We start from the raw sequence: 19,259 nt of genomic DNA on the forward strand, positions 1-19,259 counted from the left end.
AATCAAAAGGTGAACATTTATTAATAAGCAATTTAATAAATCTTTATTGTTTAATTATTATTCATTACATGTATTATTAAACATATTAACAACATATTTTGTGTTCATTTTAAGCAAGTAGTACAGTAATTTTTAAACAATAGTTGGGTTAAATAAAACTACCCAGCAGTTTGGGCAAAAACATTTAACCCAACCGCTGGGTTAAAACAACCCAACTTCTTGGTTTGTCAGGAAGGCTTCGTCCATTTCTGCTGTTCTCTTTTTCATACATTTTCAACAGTAAAGGTGAAAAAAAAAAAAACTTTACCAGATTACCACTGACAACTTGTTTTGATCTTTACTGCCAAAGTGTAATTGTTTGGTCAGATTGAAAAAAAAAAAAAAATGCAAAAATCGTTCTGTGATCCATGTGTCCAGTAATGCCATGTAACAATAATCGAAATATGTTACACAAGTTGTAGAAAAACACAGAAAAGATGTTTTTCCTGTTTCATGTCCTGCATTTTACACAGAAGTCACAAGTCACCTTAATAAATGTGACATTATGTCAAATTTATCTAAAACAACTTGACATTCATTTTTTTAAAACATATTTTTATATTATAAATGTTAAATACAATTTTTTTATTCTGAATGTGTGCGGAGTGACGTTGAAAAGTAGGCGGTCCGTAGGCGGTCCGTAGGCGGGCGCGCCGTGACGTCATCACAACAACATCAGCCGTTTCTTCCTTGTTTAGACTCCCTCCAGTTTTCAACTTAGCGGCTGTATGTTGATGTATTTCCACGACTGTCTGATAAATAACATCATTCTCGTAAGTACAGATATCCTGACCGACATCTATGCGGTGTAGCGATCATTTGACATTCATTTGTTTGTGCAGTAAACTCAGGCGGGTACAAAGTCCAACTTTTACTTCGTTGTGTTTTTATGACAATTGTCTTAACCGTGAAGGGACTGACTGAAGTAAAAGGGTTTTGAAGCGGTTTTTTTTTTATTTTATTTTTTAATCCAAATCCTGTTTTTTTTATGAATCTGCATGAGGTTGTAATAGAAATGTAAATCTTTTTGAAATATTTTATAACTTATTAAATATAAATTATAAAATTACACCAAGGTAGCCCATAACATTTTAATGTGGAGCCGCCCAATTCACGTCTCTTCTGAAGATTAAGAGATTGTTATGAAAAATATCATGAAATTAAATGCATTTAGAAATCAGGAATAAACACAGCTGCAGTGAAAGTTTGAGAAGGCAGCTGAAAGAAAATATCTTACTATATCAATGCATGTGAATAAAAGAAATATGCCTAATAATTTATAATATAATCATTTATATTAGTTTCACAAAGAGCTCAAATGAATACACATAACCTTATACATCGATGCTTGTATATTTTATTTATATATCAATTTAATATTAATTGTCATTTAATATAACTGAATACTATTGAATTATACATAATTAATTCATATAATATAAATAATAATAAATAATTAGCAGCAAAATACGAGCAATTTTGTCTCTAAAAGGTTTTCAATAACTGATTTAATTTGGAGCGAAATACAGGGGAGTGGCTTTATAGAGGGTACGCACGTGACGTCACCTTCGACCGTTATGACTGCGGTCACGCCCACTGAGTGGCACAAAACACACAAACACATCTAAAACAGGAGAGCTTCGCGATTGACTACAATTAGCTTTGACACAAAATCTGAGGTATTTTTACAGACTGCTGAAAGCTACAGGAAAAAAAGAAGCATATAGGTAGCTGCAATTCACAGAAACAGCTGGACTCCGGCAAAGAAACGTTTTGCAGTTATCATTTTATGTCAAAATGTTGGATTTTGGGGTAAAATCATACCGTATATATTTTATTGTTATATATTGTGTTGACAACTCATCAATTAAATATTTAGCATCTTATTTTCTGCATAATTGGGTGTTTTTAAATAAACACTGACAAAAACTAGGCTATATAAGTTTTAGGGCTGGACGATATGACGATACATTGATATAAGTGATTACTCAGATTTAAACCTACCTATATTGAAGTTATATAAGGCTTTTTCATTGGCAGATTTGCTTTATGTATTTCTCCGGCGTCAAAATCAGGCACATATAAATGTCAGGATACACGATTCCTGGCTGCATGTCAATATCCATGGATTAGGTTTCTTTGACATCTTATATGGAACACTTTCGAGCCCAACCTTTAGTGTAATCTTTTTTTTTACTCGCGTTTTCGCAGTTTCCCCTATTAAATCCAGTCATGCAGCAGGTTCTTTTGCCACTCAGTCCAGCTGAGGGAGCGCGTTACGGCGGTAAAGTGACGTCTATGCATACCCTCTATGGAGTGCCTCAGATGACGCATTTTTGTAGGCAAAACCCGGAAGCGAGTTAGCATTTTAGGACTTCCGGTTCCAACGCCGTAAAGTCTATGGGTTTTTTGAATGGGTTTTTGCTAAATCGCTTGAAATAAGGTCTGTGGTTAACAAAGCCTCTAAATATTTTCACGTTTTGATCTATGACATAAAACACACCAGTTATAACCCACTTGTGATTTTTTAAACTTTTACTGTGTCTTAAAATCGGCGGTTGCTAACAAATTGCTAAAAGGGGCTACTTCCTTTGGCGGGGACTTTAGATGTCATCATTAAAAACAGGACATTTGGACAGCATTTCTCATGAAAAAGTGGATAAGTATTCATAACAGCACAGATCATAATCAGCGAGCATGTTTTTAAATACAGTTTGAGGAAGCTTGGTGGTGACGACGTTGATCCGTGACCATGGTGTGCTGTAGTCCGTTTATAGCCTACTGTTAGCCTTTTATATCTGACCACTTTATTTAGGCTTCAAAATCTATAAATGTTGTGTTAACTTGTAAAGATTATCTTGATAGACAAAATGTGTAAGTGTCATAACCCTTTGTTAAACACAGAGCTTATTTTCTGCGATTTTCCAAAAGTCTATGGGGGAAAAAATGCATAGGCTTTCTATCGAGGGAACCCGTGCGCCGCTAACTTCCGGGTTGGCCTACAAAAACACGTCATCCCTGGGGTACTCCATTGCATCAGATACAGGTTGCTTTACTAACAGCTGATTGGTCCAGTTTTAGTTTGAGATCTGTAGCCGCTTAAGTTACCATAGCAATGAAACCAGCTAAAAAGCAATCCTTCTTAAACCCGAAAAACCAGCGTTTACTCAAACTAATCTTGAACTTACCTGGGTAGAAACTGAAACCGGCTTTGTGCAACAGGCCACTGTACTTGATGGTTGTCATGAATACTCCTCAGTTTTGAGTCTGTTCTGCTGTGGTTTGAACAGCCTATCTTCCGTCACTTATTAAAATTAATGAAGTGTGTTTTAGCACGATGATGAAATGTTACCACAGTTCCATAAGCTTTAAATGGGATCAAGCACGAAGGCAAGTGGAAAAGCGATCGTAATTAGCCCATATTAACATTTAAGATGTTTGTGTTTCTGACCCAACATCTGTCCTGCTTGTACTTGTTAATTCAGTTTTGAAGCAGTTGTCAAATGTGTGTCTTTCTTACATCGAGCTGAGTCTTGAAGGGACTTTTTCTGTAAATCAGTTTGCCTGCTAACAATAAAACAATAATAACAGTAAACATCAGTATGAAACTAGGCCACTTCATACATCAGGTGCAACAGACGCTGTCATAAACATTCATAGCTGACAACAGTTGTGCGTTTACAAGGTCAAGAGTGTAATATAACGTCTTGTGTGAATTGATTTATCAGTCTGAGCTCCTCGATGGGACCTGTATGATAATTAGGAGTATTTTCTCTCTGACATGTTTCATACGCCGTGTCCTAGTTCTGTATGCAGCGTTTGAAAGTTCAGGACTATTAGTCAGACATTCACTGATTCTTCAGATGTGAGAGAAAACATGCGCAACAAATTTACCTGTTGTTCGTTTTGAAAATGGCAGCATTTCCACTTTGACATTTATTCAAGATTGATTCCTAAGCACAAAGTACCTCCAGCAGGAGTTATTCTTTATTTCAATGCACTGTTTCTGAACTCCCTGAAACGCCGCCATCTTGAGTTTTCTTCCAGTAACGAACACAACGCAATATTCCTCATTTAAATAATTCCCGCCAAAGGCATACGCAAAATAAACGGGCGAGGCCTAGTTGAGTTAATTAGTAGTGTGTTGAAACCATAGACTGTAAAAAAAGATGGACGACGCGACGCCGCTTCCTTCCATTGTATAGAGGGTATGCACGTGACGTCACCGTCGACCGTTACGACTGCGGTCACGTCCACTGAGTGGCAAAAGACTGAGTGGCAGCATTTGTTTTCAGCGTGAATGTCCCGAAAAACACACAAAACACATCCAAAATGGGAAAGAGCTTTGTGATTGACTGTACAAATAGCTTTGACACAAACCCTGAGGTATATATTTAAAGACCGCCGAAAGCTACAGAAAAAAGAAGCAAATGGATCACTGTAATTCACAGAAACAACTTGACTTCAGCAGATAAACATGGATTTGCAGTCAGGGACGGACTGGGACTAAAGAACGGCCCTGGACTTTGACTAGGCCTGGCCCAAAGCAATCAGCGTGCGGAAACTCGACAACAACAACAATAACGCCTGGCATGAGTGTCACAAGACTTTAATTGTGGCTCATGATACTATACCATCCAAATTATAGCAATAGCACTGATGTTGACTAGATGTTGTGTTAAAAGCATATTATTCTAGATTAACTTAAATACTCATATAGCAGGGGTCTCAAACTCAAATTGTCGGGGGCCGTTTCTGTGATTGACACCTCATAGGAGGGCCATATTATCCTTCAAGCGCAACATTTCAGAAAATGTACTTTCCTTTGCATTATTTCTCATTTAGCCTACTTCAAATTTCATTAGGCCTACTAAAATATTTTTATACCTATACTATAAATATCTTATTTACCATACTAAATGTAAACAGCAGTGTCTCTCTCATTGTTACAGAGTGTAATATAATTATATAATACTATTACTAATATAATACTATTAATTGAAATAGTCTGGTGCGACTTCTCACATCCAACAAGATATATGGAATAAAAAATTAGTAATTTAAAACCAGCAACACTTGTGGCATGGAGGGGTCAGAAATAAACAAAAAAACTGGAGCTATATATCAACTTTATTTTGCCCCAAAAAAATAAAAATATCTCATTGTTACATACATTTTAAAGCGCATTGTAAAGGAGAATGCGGCGCGGCCGCGTATGTGACGCGATATGTGAATGCCCCTTAGAACGGCGACTTTTTCTTTGCATATCAGACAGGTAGCAACTAGAGAATAATAATAATAATAATAATAATAATTTAGCGGGCCGGATTATGTTTTATTTTTGAGATCAGTTGCGGGCCGGCAGTTTGAGATCACTGATCTAACGTCTTTGCTGCTTACTTGGCGGCCACGGCCAGTGCAGCTGGCATCCAACTTAAAGGTGCATTGCTGCCACCTACAGTACTGGAGTGTGAAACAGATTAGTGGGGGAAAAAAACAGATGATGACTGCGTGCGTGGCGGGTGGTGGGCCGGCCCGCCGGCCGTCCTGGAGTAGGCCGGCCGTTCTGTGATTCTCCAGATCACACAGATGGCCAGTCCGCCCCGTTTGCAGTAATCATTTTGTGTCAAATTGTTGGATTTTGAGGTAAAATCATACCGTATATGGTGATTACGCGGATTTAAACCTACCTATATTGTAATATAAAATATTCACAGGCAGATTTGCTTTATGTATTTCCCCGCCGTCGAAATCAGGCACATATAAATGTCAGGAAACACGATTCCTGGCTGCATGCAATATCCATGGATTAGGTTTATTTGACAAGTTGTAAGAAACACATTCAATTCCAACCTTTAGTGTAATTCGTCAGTTTTACTCGCGTTTTCGCAGTTTCCTCTATTAAATCCAGTCACGCAGCAGCTTCTTTTGCCACTCAGTCCAGCTGAGGGAGCGCGCTTTCGGCGGGAAAGTGACGTCGATGCATACCCTCTATTGAACTGAAGCCAAAATGGGCCTATGAATGGGCGCTGACACGTTACGCAATACGTCAAAAAAAAAACGTTTGGAGCCTGGGCATGCGCAGAAGGAATCGTCAGTGGAGCCCGGAGGCGGAGTCGCGGTATCAAACTTCCGCCCAGACGACTGCGTCATCATTCATGTATTTTAAATAGATTATAAAAATTATACACAGTTTAAAATTCTACCTAAAATAATAGGCTATTCTGTTTCTAGAGCAATAATATTTTTGAAACAGCAAATTCAGGTAATAAAATCAATATAATATGCCACTAGAAACAACTCTAAATCGTCAGAAATGGTCCTGCCATTTTAAATCAAGTTCAACTTTAACGTTAACAAGTTTAACGTTAGGAGATTGATTGCTGTAATTAGAGTAGGCTATCATTAGTTTTGTCCTGCTAATTATTATTTTATACCCATAAAAATAATAAGTAACTGCCAGATAACGATCACCTGCTTTTTTCTCCGTCATGGCTAACGTTAGGCGTGTTATCTTAACTAATAATATTTGTTAATTAGCTTATAATGCCCATATTTAATGTTACAGAAAAAGGTTCAGTGATCCGTCAGATCCTGTAGGTCGGTTAGTACAGTTTACTGCTGAACAACTCATTTTGTTGGTGTTAAATAACAAAGAAATCGAAAATTAATAGTTAGTTAATACATCTTCAATCTCCCCTCGAAGCTCCGACAGTCCTCAGACAAGCTGTCAATCAACTTCGAATCATGACGACACACCCCGTTTTTATAGCATCAAATTGCTAGCTAAAATCTAAATCATCACAAAAACGAACAATTGAATATATATCAGCGTGATAACAACTACCTTAAGTGACCAAAACCATCTTTCAGAAAGTTTTATTTGAAGCATAATTTATTTTAAAGTTTTCATTGAAGTCTCATTCGACTGCACTGAGAGGGCGGGGTTTATGACCTGTACTGCATCCAGCCTCCAGAGGGCGATCAAAGAGCCCGCAGCTTCACTTTTCAGGATGTATGAGACACACCTGGTTGAAACCATAGACTGTAAAAAAAGATGGACAACGCGCCTTCACTCTCTTCCATTGTGAAGCCGCCAATATGGCGACGTCTGTGCAGTAGTGAGCGCGAAGTGAAGCCGATATCGAGCAGGGTTGCCAGGTTTTCACAACAAAACCTGCCCAATTGCTCCTCAAAACTAGCCCAATCGCATTTCACAGAGGTCCCAGGGTAAAAATCGCATTCCGGGGGTAAAATTCCCATTACTTTACATGGAGAGGGTGGGGCTTATGACCAGGGTTGCCAGGTTTTCACAACAAAACCCGCCCAATTGCTACTCAAAACTAACTCAATGATGTTTCAGAGGGGGTCCCTCGGTAAAAACTGCATTCCAGGGGGTAAAATCCATGTTTTTGGTGGGGTTTTCCTGGTAAAATTCACATTCCAGGGGCTACATATCATGTTATTTGGAGTTTCTTCAACCCACGGACATGAAAATCAACTCGTGGCAACAGTATTAAAGTAGTCCAATTCCACAAGAAAACCGCAGACTTGGCAACACTGCTTATGACTTATACTGCATCCAGCCACCCAGGGGCGATCAAGATGCTTTGGCTTCACTTTTAGGCCGTGTGTCCACCAAAATGTTTTTTCCCGCAGCTAGCGTATTTTTTCCAATTGTTTTCAACAGTAGCGCCATTGAGTGGATCTCTTGCCACGAATTACAACCCATATAAACATCTTTGTATTTTTTCATGCTAGAGTTGTACAAATGAGAGTACTTTCTAACCTCTTTGCACAATCTGTAGTCGCTGTAGCTTGCATGCGTTCCGGTCTGTTCTGTTTATGCATTTTTTCTTTGACTACCTTGTGAATCGACGGCTCCAGAGCACGGTTGCCACCATGTGGATAAACTAATTACTGCAAAAAAAAATTAAATGCACATGTGCAACCCTTGCTTGCGGGTAAAATGTGAAGTATACTTTGGGCTTAATGAGGTCCTGAGCGTTACTGACAGACTGGGAAGAGAGGAGCTGCAACAATGGACAATATGAGAAAACAAATGTGTTTTTTGAACATTAAAGCATGACACATTTTTAAAAGATTTTTTTGTCAGGGTTCATTTGAAATAGAAATGTTTTGTAATATTATAAATGTCTATGTGTGTGTAATGGTCTCTCTCGTCTCAGTAAGCATGGCGTCAGTGTTGTCACAGCTGATGGGTGAGTGGATGGACGTTCAGGGACTCCTGATATTTCTGTGCGTGCTGCTGTTGGTGAAACACCTGCGAGATGTTCAGTCCAGGAACATGCCGCCAGGACCCTTCCCTCTGCCTGTCATCGGAAACCTCATAAATATAGGCTTTAGTGATCCACTGGGCTCCTTTCAGAGGGTAAGTCACATATGACACATAAAAATCAGTAAAATGATTCTATGTGAAAGTATAACATGAATATTATGTTGATCAGATTGCTGAGAGGTATGGAAATGTGAGCACACTTTATTTGGGAAGCAATCCCTGCATACTAATCACTGGATACGAGACTTTCAGAGAGGCGTTTGTGGAACAGGCGGACATCTTCACAGACCGGCCGTACTTCCCTCTAGTTGACAAGCTCAGTAAAGGGAAAGGTACAGATGGAGGGAAAAGCTGTATTGCACCTATATGATTCATATACTGGCAAAATATTACTTTTCATTATAATCCTAAAATCATTCTTTCTATGTAGGTCTAATTATGTCAAGTGGCCACATGTGGCGTCAGCAGAGGCGTTTTGCTCTGGCAACACTGAAATACTTTGGTGTGGGGAAGAAAACTCTAGAAAACTCCATCCTGCAGGAGTGCCGCTTTCTCTGTGACTCTGTACAGGCTGAACAAGGTCAGTGAGCATCATTTTAGTGCCTCACAAGCAAGATTTGCTGTCATTCTTTTATTATAAACCCAAACAAATATGAAAACAGAATGAATTTTTTTAATCTGAAAATGTATTATAACCAAGAAATGAAATTTTAGCTCAATGTCATCATTGTGTCTTGAAGGGCTGTGTGTGCATACTATCCTCTAGAGGCCACGATCTGAAAGTGCAAGTGTCTTTTTGAAGGTCAAACATCTGGGAAATCACATGAGAGCTCATCTTTCCTTCATTTTCTCTTATTTATATATACAGTATACAGTGAGATCCAAAAGTCTGAGACTATATTGAAATAATTCTGGGATTGAAAAGTTTTAGGATTTAAATGTTTTATTAATAATAATAATAATAATGTATTTATTAATAATAAATAATATAATAAATATATAAAATAATATAAAAATAAATATCAATGTAGTAATCATAAATAACAAAAAATAAATAAAAATGTAATAATCATAATTCACATTTCCTTAACTTTCTCTATTTATTTAAATAAATACAGTGAAATCCAAGATTACATCCTGGATTTTTTCTGTACCTGCAAATAAACAGGAAGTTATAGGATTTAAATGTGTATAATAATACTACTAATAATAAATGTAATTATAAAAAATAAAATAAATATCAATGTTTCAATCATAAAAAATATATTAATTAAAATGTAATAATCATAAATAATAATAATAAATCATCTTTTCTTATTTTTTTTTAATTGGATCCTGGATTAGGATTTAAATGTTTTTAATAATAATACATTAAATTAATTAAAATGTAGGAATCATAATTAATAAAAATGTAATAATCATATCAATAAAAATAATTATTATGTTAATAATAATAAATTAAATAAATATAAGTTAAATATAAAATTTAGAGTAAATTTGTGAGCAGATGTGTGACATAGTGTTCTCAGACGTTTGGACGCCACTATATATATAATTTAAAAAGAAAAAGGTGTTTTTAGTAGCCGTTTGACTGTTTTTCATGTTTTCTGTTCTTAAGTCTTGTAACATTGCTTTCATCTCGTTGTTGTGTTTCTAGGTTTGCCCTTTGACCCTCAGCGTCTCGTGACCAATGCCGTGGCTAATATAATCAGCGGGTTGGTGTTTGGTCACAGGTTTGAGTATGACGACCATCAGTTTCATCTGATGCAGAAGTACGTGGATGACTTCTTACAGCTTCCCATCTCCCACTGGGGTCGGGTATGAGTTCACCCTACTATCACAATGTCTTACAAAAGCCTAACAATCTAAAAAGTTAAATAATAATAATAAAAACGTTCATACAACTCAGTGAAACTGGAATTGACTTTATTGACAAGTGCTATCAATGTCAGTTTCATTCAATGAATTGTAGTGAATTGTAGCATTTTTTGTTTTACAGTTATATAATCAGTTTCCAACCCTCATGTCGTTGCTGCCAGGAAAGCACCAGACGGCATTCGCCAGCATGTCTAAACTTCAGCCCTTCATGCAGGAGGAATTCAGAAAACACAAGGAGGAGAGAGACCCGTCCAACCCCAGAGACTACATTGACTGTTATCTGGATGAAATCGAGAAGGTAGTGTTGTCCTAGGATGCCCTGCTGGTGTATTTATATTCCTTTAAGAGGGTTATATTGGGAGTTGGGACAAGCGTTAGCAGCTCCTTTATGAATATTCATGTCTGTCCTACAGAGATCGTGTAGTTACAGCATCTTACAGCTTATTGGATCATGTTAACTAGTCAAAGCTTAACCACCAAATTCTGCTTCTGTTGTTTGTGAAATAAGTGCTGAAATGCCACCAATTTATTTACAATATGAACCTTTCAAAAAAAAATACATGCAGTCAATGCAATATATATATATATATATATATATATATATATATATATATATATATATATATATATGAATGAAAATATTTAATTTATTTAGTCATTTAGTCGTTTTTATTTATTTATATATATATATACACACACACACACACACACACACACACACACACACACACATATATATATACTGTATATTTATATATATATATATATATACACACACACACACACACACACATATATATATATATATATATATGTTTGTGTATGTGTGTATGTATATATATATATATATATATATATATATATACAGTGTATATATATGTGTGTGTGTGTGTGTGTGTATTTAAGTATATTTTAAATTTTTTTGTATATTTTGAAATTGATTTAAAAATATATCTAAATATATTTCTAATATATAAATACATTTGTATAATAAATAATATAAATATTTTAAATATAAGATATTTATTGTGCATGTGTGTATATATATATATATATATATATATATATATATATATATATATATATATATAAAATCAAAATATTTTTGTATATTTTGAAATGAATTTAAAAGTATATGAAAATATATTCATGATATATAAATACATATATGTATAATATCAAATATTTATTATATAGTAAATATAAATAAATATAAGAAAATATCTGTATGCACAGTAAAAATATATAAATATAAAATATCTGTTGTGCATGTATATACAGTACAGTCCAAAAGTTTGGAACCACTAAGATTTTTAATGTTTTTAAAAGAAGTTTCGTCTGCTCACCAAGGCTACATTTATTTAATTAAAAATACAGTAAAAAACAGTAATATTGTGAAATATTATTACAATTTAAAATAACTGTGTACTATTTAAATATATTTGACAATGTAATTTATTCCTGTGATCAAAGCTGAATTTTCAGCATCATTACTCCAGTCTTCAGTGTCACATGATCCTTCAGAAATCATTCTAATATGCTGATTTGCTGCTCAATAAACATTTATGATTATTTTCAATGTTGAAAACAGTTGTGTACTTTTTTTTTCAGGATTCCTTGATGAATAGAAAGTTCAAAAGAACAGCATTTCTCTGAAATACAAAGCTTCTATAGCATTATACACTACCGTTCAAAAGTTTGGGGTCAGTAAGAATTTTTATTTTTATTTTTTTGAAAAGAAATTAAAGAAATGAATACTTTTATTCAGCAAGGATGCATTAAATCAATCAAAAGTGGCAGTAAAGACATTTATAATGTTACAAAAGATTAGATTTCAGATAAACACTGTTCTTTTGAACTTTCTATTCATCAAATAATCCTGAAAAAAAATATTGTACACAAATATTTTGTACAATTGTACACATTAAATGTTTCTTGAGCAGCAAATCAGCATATTAGAATGATTTCTGAAGGATCATGTGACACTGAAGACTGGAGTAATGATGCTGAAAATTCAGCTTTGCATCACAGGAATAAATTACTTTGTCAAATATATTTAAATAGTACACAGTTATTTTAAATTGTAATAATATTTCACAATATTACTGTTTTTTACTGTATTTTTAATTAAATAAATGTAGCCTTGGTGAGCAGACGAAACTTCTTTTAAAAACATTAAAAATCTTAGTGGTTCCAAACTTTTGGACTGTACTGTATGTGTGTGTGTGTGTGTGTGTGTGTGTATATATATATACTGTATATATACACAGTGAAACCAAAAATTATTCAGATATTTTTGATATATTTTTACTAGTGGGTGCAGGACACTATAGTTCATTTCTGTAAGTGAGGATAGTAAAATAAAGTAAACTGTGACATATTATATAAATTCTTCATCCAGTGGACTACCAGTAAAACTGATAAAAAATTTGGAACCAAAATTATTCAGACACTTTGACCTGACCAAGTGTTATCTGACATTATTAAGATTGTAGCGAAAATTAACTCAAAGGGGAAATATTAATAATTATTCATAACTCATTATGATTATTAATTATGATTAATTATGAATATGCAAATCCGTTAATCAGATTACATTTACATTTACATTTATTCATTTGGCAGACGATTTTATCCAAAGCGACTTACAAGTGAGGAATACAACAAGCGAGTCGTCATGACGAGGCAAATAGACAAGAAGTGCTCATAATACAAGTTATAGGCAGTGCTCAGAGTATCCTAAGCTACAATAGAGAGGAAGTGAAAGGATAGGTATAAATTATTATTTTTTTTTTTTTTTTTTTTTTTTTTTTTAAGATGAGGTTAAGTGCTCACGAAAGAGATGGGTTTTCAGCTGTCTTTTGAATATTGGCAGGGATTCCGCATTCCGGATGAAGGCAGGAAGATCATTCCACCAGCAAGGGACAGTGAATGAGAATGTTCTGGAAAGTGATTTCGTGCCTCTCTGTGATGGTACCACAAGCCTTCGCTCCTTTAATGAGCGCAGGTTTCTGGTAGGAGTGTAGACTCGTAAGAGTGAGTGGAAGTAGGAGGGTACTGAGCCTGTGGTGGATCTGTAAGCAAGCGTCAACGCCTTGAATTTGATGCGAGCAGCAAGTGGTAGCCAGTGAAGAGAGATGAAGAGAGGCGTGACGTGGGCTCTTTTGGGCTCGTTGAAGACGAGACGTGCTGCTGCGTTCTGAATCATTTGTAGAGGCTTGATTGTGCATGATGGCAGTCCAGCCAGAAGAGCATTGCAGTAATCAAGCCTAGAAATGACCAGAGCCTGGACCAGAAGTTGTGTTGCATGTTCTGTTAGAAAGGGCCTGATTTTCCTGATGTTGTAAAGTGCAAATCTGCATGACCGAGCTGTCTTTGCAATGTGGTCTTTGAAGGTCAGTTGATCATCAAGGATTACTCCAAGATTTCTGGCCGAATTTGATGGGGTAATTGAGGATGTGCCTAGCTGGATGCTGAAGTCGTGATTTAGAGTCGGATTGGCAGGGAAGACGAGAAGCTCAGTCTTAGCCAGGTTGAGCTGTATATGATGTTCTTTCATCCATGTCGAGATGTCCGCCAGACAGCTTGAGATTCGTGCAGCTACTGTGGGATCATCTGGTTGGAATGAAAGGAAGAGTTGTGTGTCATCAGCATAGCAATGGTAGGAGAAACCATGTGCCTGAATGATGGGACCAAGTGATGTAGTGTAAATGGAGAAGAGGAGGGGTCCAAGAACTGAACCCTGAGGAACACCCGTGGTCAGTTGATGAGCTTTGGATACCTCCCCTCTCCAGGCAACCCTGAAAGACCTTCCTGTGAGATAGGATTCAAACCAGAGAAGTGGAGTACCTGTGATGCCCAGTGACGAGAGGGTGGACAGGAGGATCTGATGATTCACCGTGTCAAAGGCAGCAGATAGATCGAGCAGAATGAGAACTGATGATTTGGAATTAGCTTTTGCAATCCGCAGGGATTCAGTGACTGACAGCAGTGCAGTCTCAGTCGAGTGGCCACTCTTGAAACCAGATTGATTGACATCCAATTGGTTGCTCTGTGAGAGGAAAGATGACACCTGGTTGAAAACAACTCGTTCAAGTGTTTTTCCTATGAATGGTAGGAGAGAAACAGGTCTGTAGCTGTCTACAAGAGACGTGTTTAATGTGGGTTTCTTAAGCAGTGGGTTTACCCGAGCCTGCTTGAATGTGTTAGGGAAAGTGCCAGTGTGGAGAGATGTGTTGATAATGTGTGTAAGTGCTGGTAAAAGTGTGGGAGCAATGGCTTGTAGAAGGTGTGAAGGGATGGGATCTAGAGGGCAGGTGGTGGGATGATTGGAGAGGAGAAGTTTGGATACTTCTGTCTCAGTGAGGGGGGAGAATGAAGAGAGGAGGTGTGTGGCTGTGTGTGTGGTTGGTCTGTGTTCCTGTGTGTGTGGAGCGGAGAACTGACTGCTGATGGTAGATGTTTTGTCAGTGAAAAATGTAGCAAAATTATCAGCAGTAAGGGATGAGGTGGGTGGTGGTGGAGGGGACAGAGGAGAGAGTTGAATGTTTTGAAAAGTGTACGTGTGTTTGAAGCGCTGTTGATTTTGTTGTGGAAATAGGAGGATTTAGCGGCATGAATTTTAGCAGAAAAGGATGAGAGCAGAGACTGATAGCTACATAGGTCAAATTGGTCTTTTGATTTGTGCCACTTCCTCTCTGCAGCCCTGAGTTTGGGCAAGATTAACTGGACGTAGCTACATTAAAATTAACATTACAATCAGTTAACCTGTTCGTCCAGTGAACGCTCAGTGTTGATTGTTTATTAATTCTAAGAAATGTCAATTTCCAAGTTATGGAAAAATAATATTTCTTATTGTACTGTACTACTCAGAGCATGTAGTCCGGATCTATCACTTAAGAGGCAATTCATTAGCAGACGGAGTCAGAACCAAACGTGTATTGTGCACAATCTTTATTAACTAACTCACAAACACATAACTAAACTAACAAACACATAACATAACATACATAAAGGGTCACACACACACACACACACACACACACACACACGCGCAAGTCAGAATGAGTAATGCTAGTGTTGAACCGGAAGAGATGCTGTTACTAGAGCTACATGAAATGTCAAAGGCAATCTGGAAAGGAATCATCAGTTTCTTCAGCAATAGCAAGGTAAGTCTTACAAATTAATACTAACTCGCTGTTTAGTGTTAAAATGTACGATACTTGCAAGATGCCCTTAGGCTGAGGAGCATCGGCTCTGCCATCTGAGGAGAGATCTTGGGTGATTCAGTCCGAAGTTGTTGCCAGTCTTTTCCATGTGGGATGAGGAGCACATGGCTCGTTTGTAGGCCGAGGCCTACAGGCCTTGCAGGCCTGGCCTAGGCCGGCCGCAAGGAGATCGATTCGGTCGTTCAGAAGCAAGGAGAAAAAGAGAGGGAGTGGCACTGTTCGCTGGTTTTTAACCTCTGGTCAAAGTCACACCTCTCAGTTGTTGACCGGACCAATGAAGATGTTGTAATTCTGGGTGGCAACACCCCTCCTGTCAGGGCTTTTCCAACCCAGAAAGATTAACAAGCTGAGTTCTTGAATCAGAACTATTAAATATTCTTTTAATACTGATGTGTTGCACAGGTATGGATGTACCGCATACACAAACATTTAAATCTTCCCGCTACGAACGTATAGACACTAAACATGGCATGATTGAAGTTACCGTGCAGGTCATAACATTTAACAATCATCAAACATGTAAATACAATGAGTACAATACAACATCAGTAATAATGGATACCATTTCCTGAGAAGGAATCATTTATAGCACAGTCTGTCTATACATTAATGCCATAGAGTCTGTGTTCTGTGTGGAAAATGCAGGGAAGATGCAGATTTTCTGTGTCTCTACTCTGTTCTCCATGCGGCAACCACATTCCTCAGCGCAATAAACTTGTAACTGAAAACTTCCCGGGGGATGGGGACAGACTCCAGAGTGAGCTTAAAACTATTGGTTAACTAACCAATAATTGTGTCTGATTTGCCTCAGTCATTACAAGATTATTTTTTTCTGACACAGTTTAACTCTGAGATCTTGACATATTTTATTACCATTTTTTTCAACTATAGTGAATAAACTGAATTAATGAATGAAATGTTCAAGGTGTCTGAATACATTTTGGTTTGACTGTATGTATATATATAATTAGATTCTGAAAATATATATTTTTGTCATATGGGAAGTGTTTTTGTGTTCCATCATTCCCAGTGTAAGGACAGCGAGGCAGAGTTCACAGAAGAGAACCTGATGCACTGTGTGGTTGATCTGTTTGGAGCGGGAACAGAGACCACCTCTAACACTCTCAGATGGGCTTTACTCTTCATGATCAAGTATCCAGATGTGCAAGGTGGGATGTCAGTCAGTCAACAGATGTGACTTCTTGTTGCTTGTCCTCAAAAACTACCATCAGCATGTTCTTTGTTGACTATTTTCTTTCAGATAAGGTCCAGTCTGAGATCGATCAGGTGATTGGACAGACACGTCAACCTCTAATGGATGACCGAACAAATCTGCCGTACACCTACGCTGTGATCCATGAAATTCAGAGGTTCGCCAACATTGTTACCTTCACGCCTCCCAGAGTGGCCAACAAGGACACAACGGTGGGAGGACGACTCATCCCGAAGGTCATTGTGTTTTTATGTTACGTACAATACAGCATTTGTGTGACTGAACAAGGTCAGTTATGTGCAACTAAAGAAAATCTAGAGATTTTTTATTCATCTTTCTTTAGTGTGTAATGTTGCTGTTTGACCATGAAAAAGTCACTCAGTTTCACTGTTTCTGAACTCCCTAAAAAAACGCCTCCATTGTAATCTTGAGTTTCCTTTCAGGAACGAACACGTTACAGTATTACTACTATAATAATTAATATGCATAACAAAGGGGCGGGGCCTGGATGAGTTAGTTAGTAGTGTGTTAAAACTGGCTGTTATGGTAAGGGGTGGGACATTTCCCAAACACACCCAAAACGCTTGACCAATCACAACACACTGATCCAGCCGACCAATCAGAGCACATTGTGCTTTTCAGAAGGCGGGGCTTCATAGAGACAGGAACAGACTGGAAAGAGAGGAGCTGCAACAATGGAGAATATGAGTTTGTTAAAAACAAAATCAAGACTTTGTAAAAGTCTCAACTCTGTAAAAGTCTTAACTCTATATGTTTGGTTATTACAGGGTGTGATAGTGATGCCCTTGCTAAAGACAATCCTACAGGATAAGAATGAGTACAGCACTCCGTACGAGTTCAATCCTGCACACTTTCTGGATGAAAATGGCATGTTTTTGAAGAAAGACAGTTTCATTCCTTTTTCAATAGGTAGGTTATATCCATATACAACATTATCATAAATCTATGATCATGAACATATTTACTGATCCAGACCGTGATTTCCAGGTAAACGGATGTGTCCAGGAGAGCAGCTCGCTCGTATGGAGCTCTTCCTCTTCTTTATCTCGCTGATGCAGCGTTTTACCTTCCTGAATCTTGAAGGACAAAGGCTGAGTCTGAAAGGATCCGTAAGCGTCTCGTCCGGTCCTGAACCCTTCCAGATACGTGCTGTGCCTCGATAGATTTTAATCACGCAAAAATCAGCGTCTGTTCCTGAATCATGTTAATTACATGGGCTCTTCTCCCAAAGGAACACACAGCTACAGCTCACAAACTAATTACTGAAGGGATGTAATGTGTTTTTGGTAAGAAATTGATCTGATTTTATTATTTTCCTGCTCATTTACTGTCTGGGCATCAAAATGCAGAGACAACAAACTTGATACGATAGTTCAGTACTCTACCGTTCAAAAGTTTGGGGTCTTTAAGATTTTTGGTTGCACTTCCAATATACTTACAGTATACTTGCCTGAATAATATAAGGCAACTACATGAGGTAAGGTTAGGTTCAGGAGTAGTACCTAGTTACAGTTATTGTAATTACTACAATAAGTATATAGTATGTACGTTCGAAACAGGACTGTAAAATAATTTATTTGATCATTTACAGTAAAAACAGTAATATTGTGAAATATAAATTTTAATTTAAAATAACTGTTTTCTATGTGAATATATAGTAAAATGTAATTTATTCCTGTGATCAAAGCTGAATTTTCAGCATCATTACTCCAGTCTTCAGTGTCACATGATCCTTCCGAAATCATTCTAATATGATGATTTGCTGCTCAAGAAACATTTCTGATTATTATCAATGTTGAAAACAGAAGTGCTGCTAAATTTTTTTTTTTTTGATAGTTTTTTTTTTTTGCAGTTTTCAGAATTCTTTGAAGTATTTCTGTAGGAAATTTGGCAGATGTCATTTAGAGACACATTCAAAAATATCAAAAAAGCTATCAAAACAATTTGGAGTCGTCTGAATGTTTTGCAGACAAACACCAATCAAATTTTCTAAAAAAAAAAATTTTGTACTAAAAATGGAAAAGGTTTTTCTTTGTACAGATGACAACGTTATCAAAACTATCCCCTGCGAAAATGACTAAAAACGCTGTATTACACATGCCAGACCAGTAGTTGGCGATGTCAGTTTGTAAATAAAGATTACGCGGCTGCGCATACGCATTCTTTTACAGAGCACTCGTGCCAAACACGCATGTCCACCTTAGTTTTACAGCTTACTGCACTTTGATGTCCTTCCCTGTAGCAGCTAATAAATCGGAAGTATTGCACATTCACAGAAAACACCTTACTTCTGCGTTAAAAAATGAGGTGGATAGGATAGGCTAACACATAATACACATGTGCATGATGTCACAGTTTTCACAGATTCCTGGTTTTTGCAGTTTACACGGAAATGACAACGGTAGCGTTTTCAAAAACTTACAATTTGAAACCCGTCTTCAAAAGTTTAAACAGCCAAAACGCATAAAAAGTTTTGTTGAAAACGGTGTGCCCCTTATTTAAAATAAAAACGGAAATTTTTCTTTTTATGCATTTTGGCCGTTCATTTACAAAACGCATAAAACACAAACTTTTGAAAATG

The 19,259-nt window shown here is 36.9% G+C and overlaps 1 protein-coding gene across 1 annotated transcript; it reads left to right on the forward strand.

Moving 5' to 3' along the window:
• Nucleotides 1-682: 682 nt before the first annotated feature.
• Nucleotides 683-18,355, forward strand: LOC125260360 (cytochrome P450 2J4). Its single transcript, XM_048178682.1, has 10 exons — nt 683-812; nt 8,229-8,431; nt 8,508-8,670; nt 8,769-8,918; nt 9,996-10,156; nt 10,338-10,514; nt 16,475-16,613; nt 16,706-16,893; nt 17,446-17,587; nt 17,666-18,355. Exons 2-10 carry the CDS (start codon nt 8,234-8,236, stop codon nt 17,839-17,841), a joined length of 1,494 nt encoding a protein of 497 aa, XP_048034639.1. The 5' UTR covers nt 683-812; nt 8,229-8,233; the 3' UTR covers nt 17,842-18,355.
• The last annotated feature ends 904 nt before the right edge of the window (nt 18,356-19,259 follow it).

The sequence above is a fragment of the Megalobrama amblycephala genome, linkage group LG24, assembly GCF_018812025.1.
Source record: "Megalobrama amblycephala isolate DHTTF-2021 linkage group LG24, ASM1881202v1, whole genome shotgun sequence".
Taxonomy (NCBI): domain Eukaryota; kingdom Metazoa; phylum Chordata; class Actinopteri; order Cypriniformes; family Xenocyprididae; genus Megalobrama; species Megalobrama amblycephala.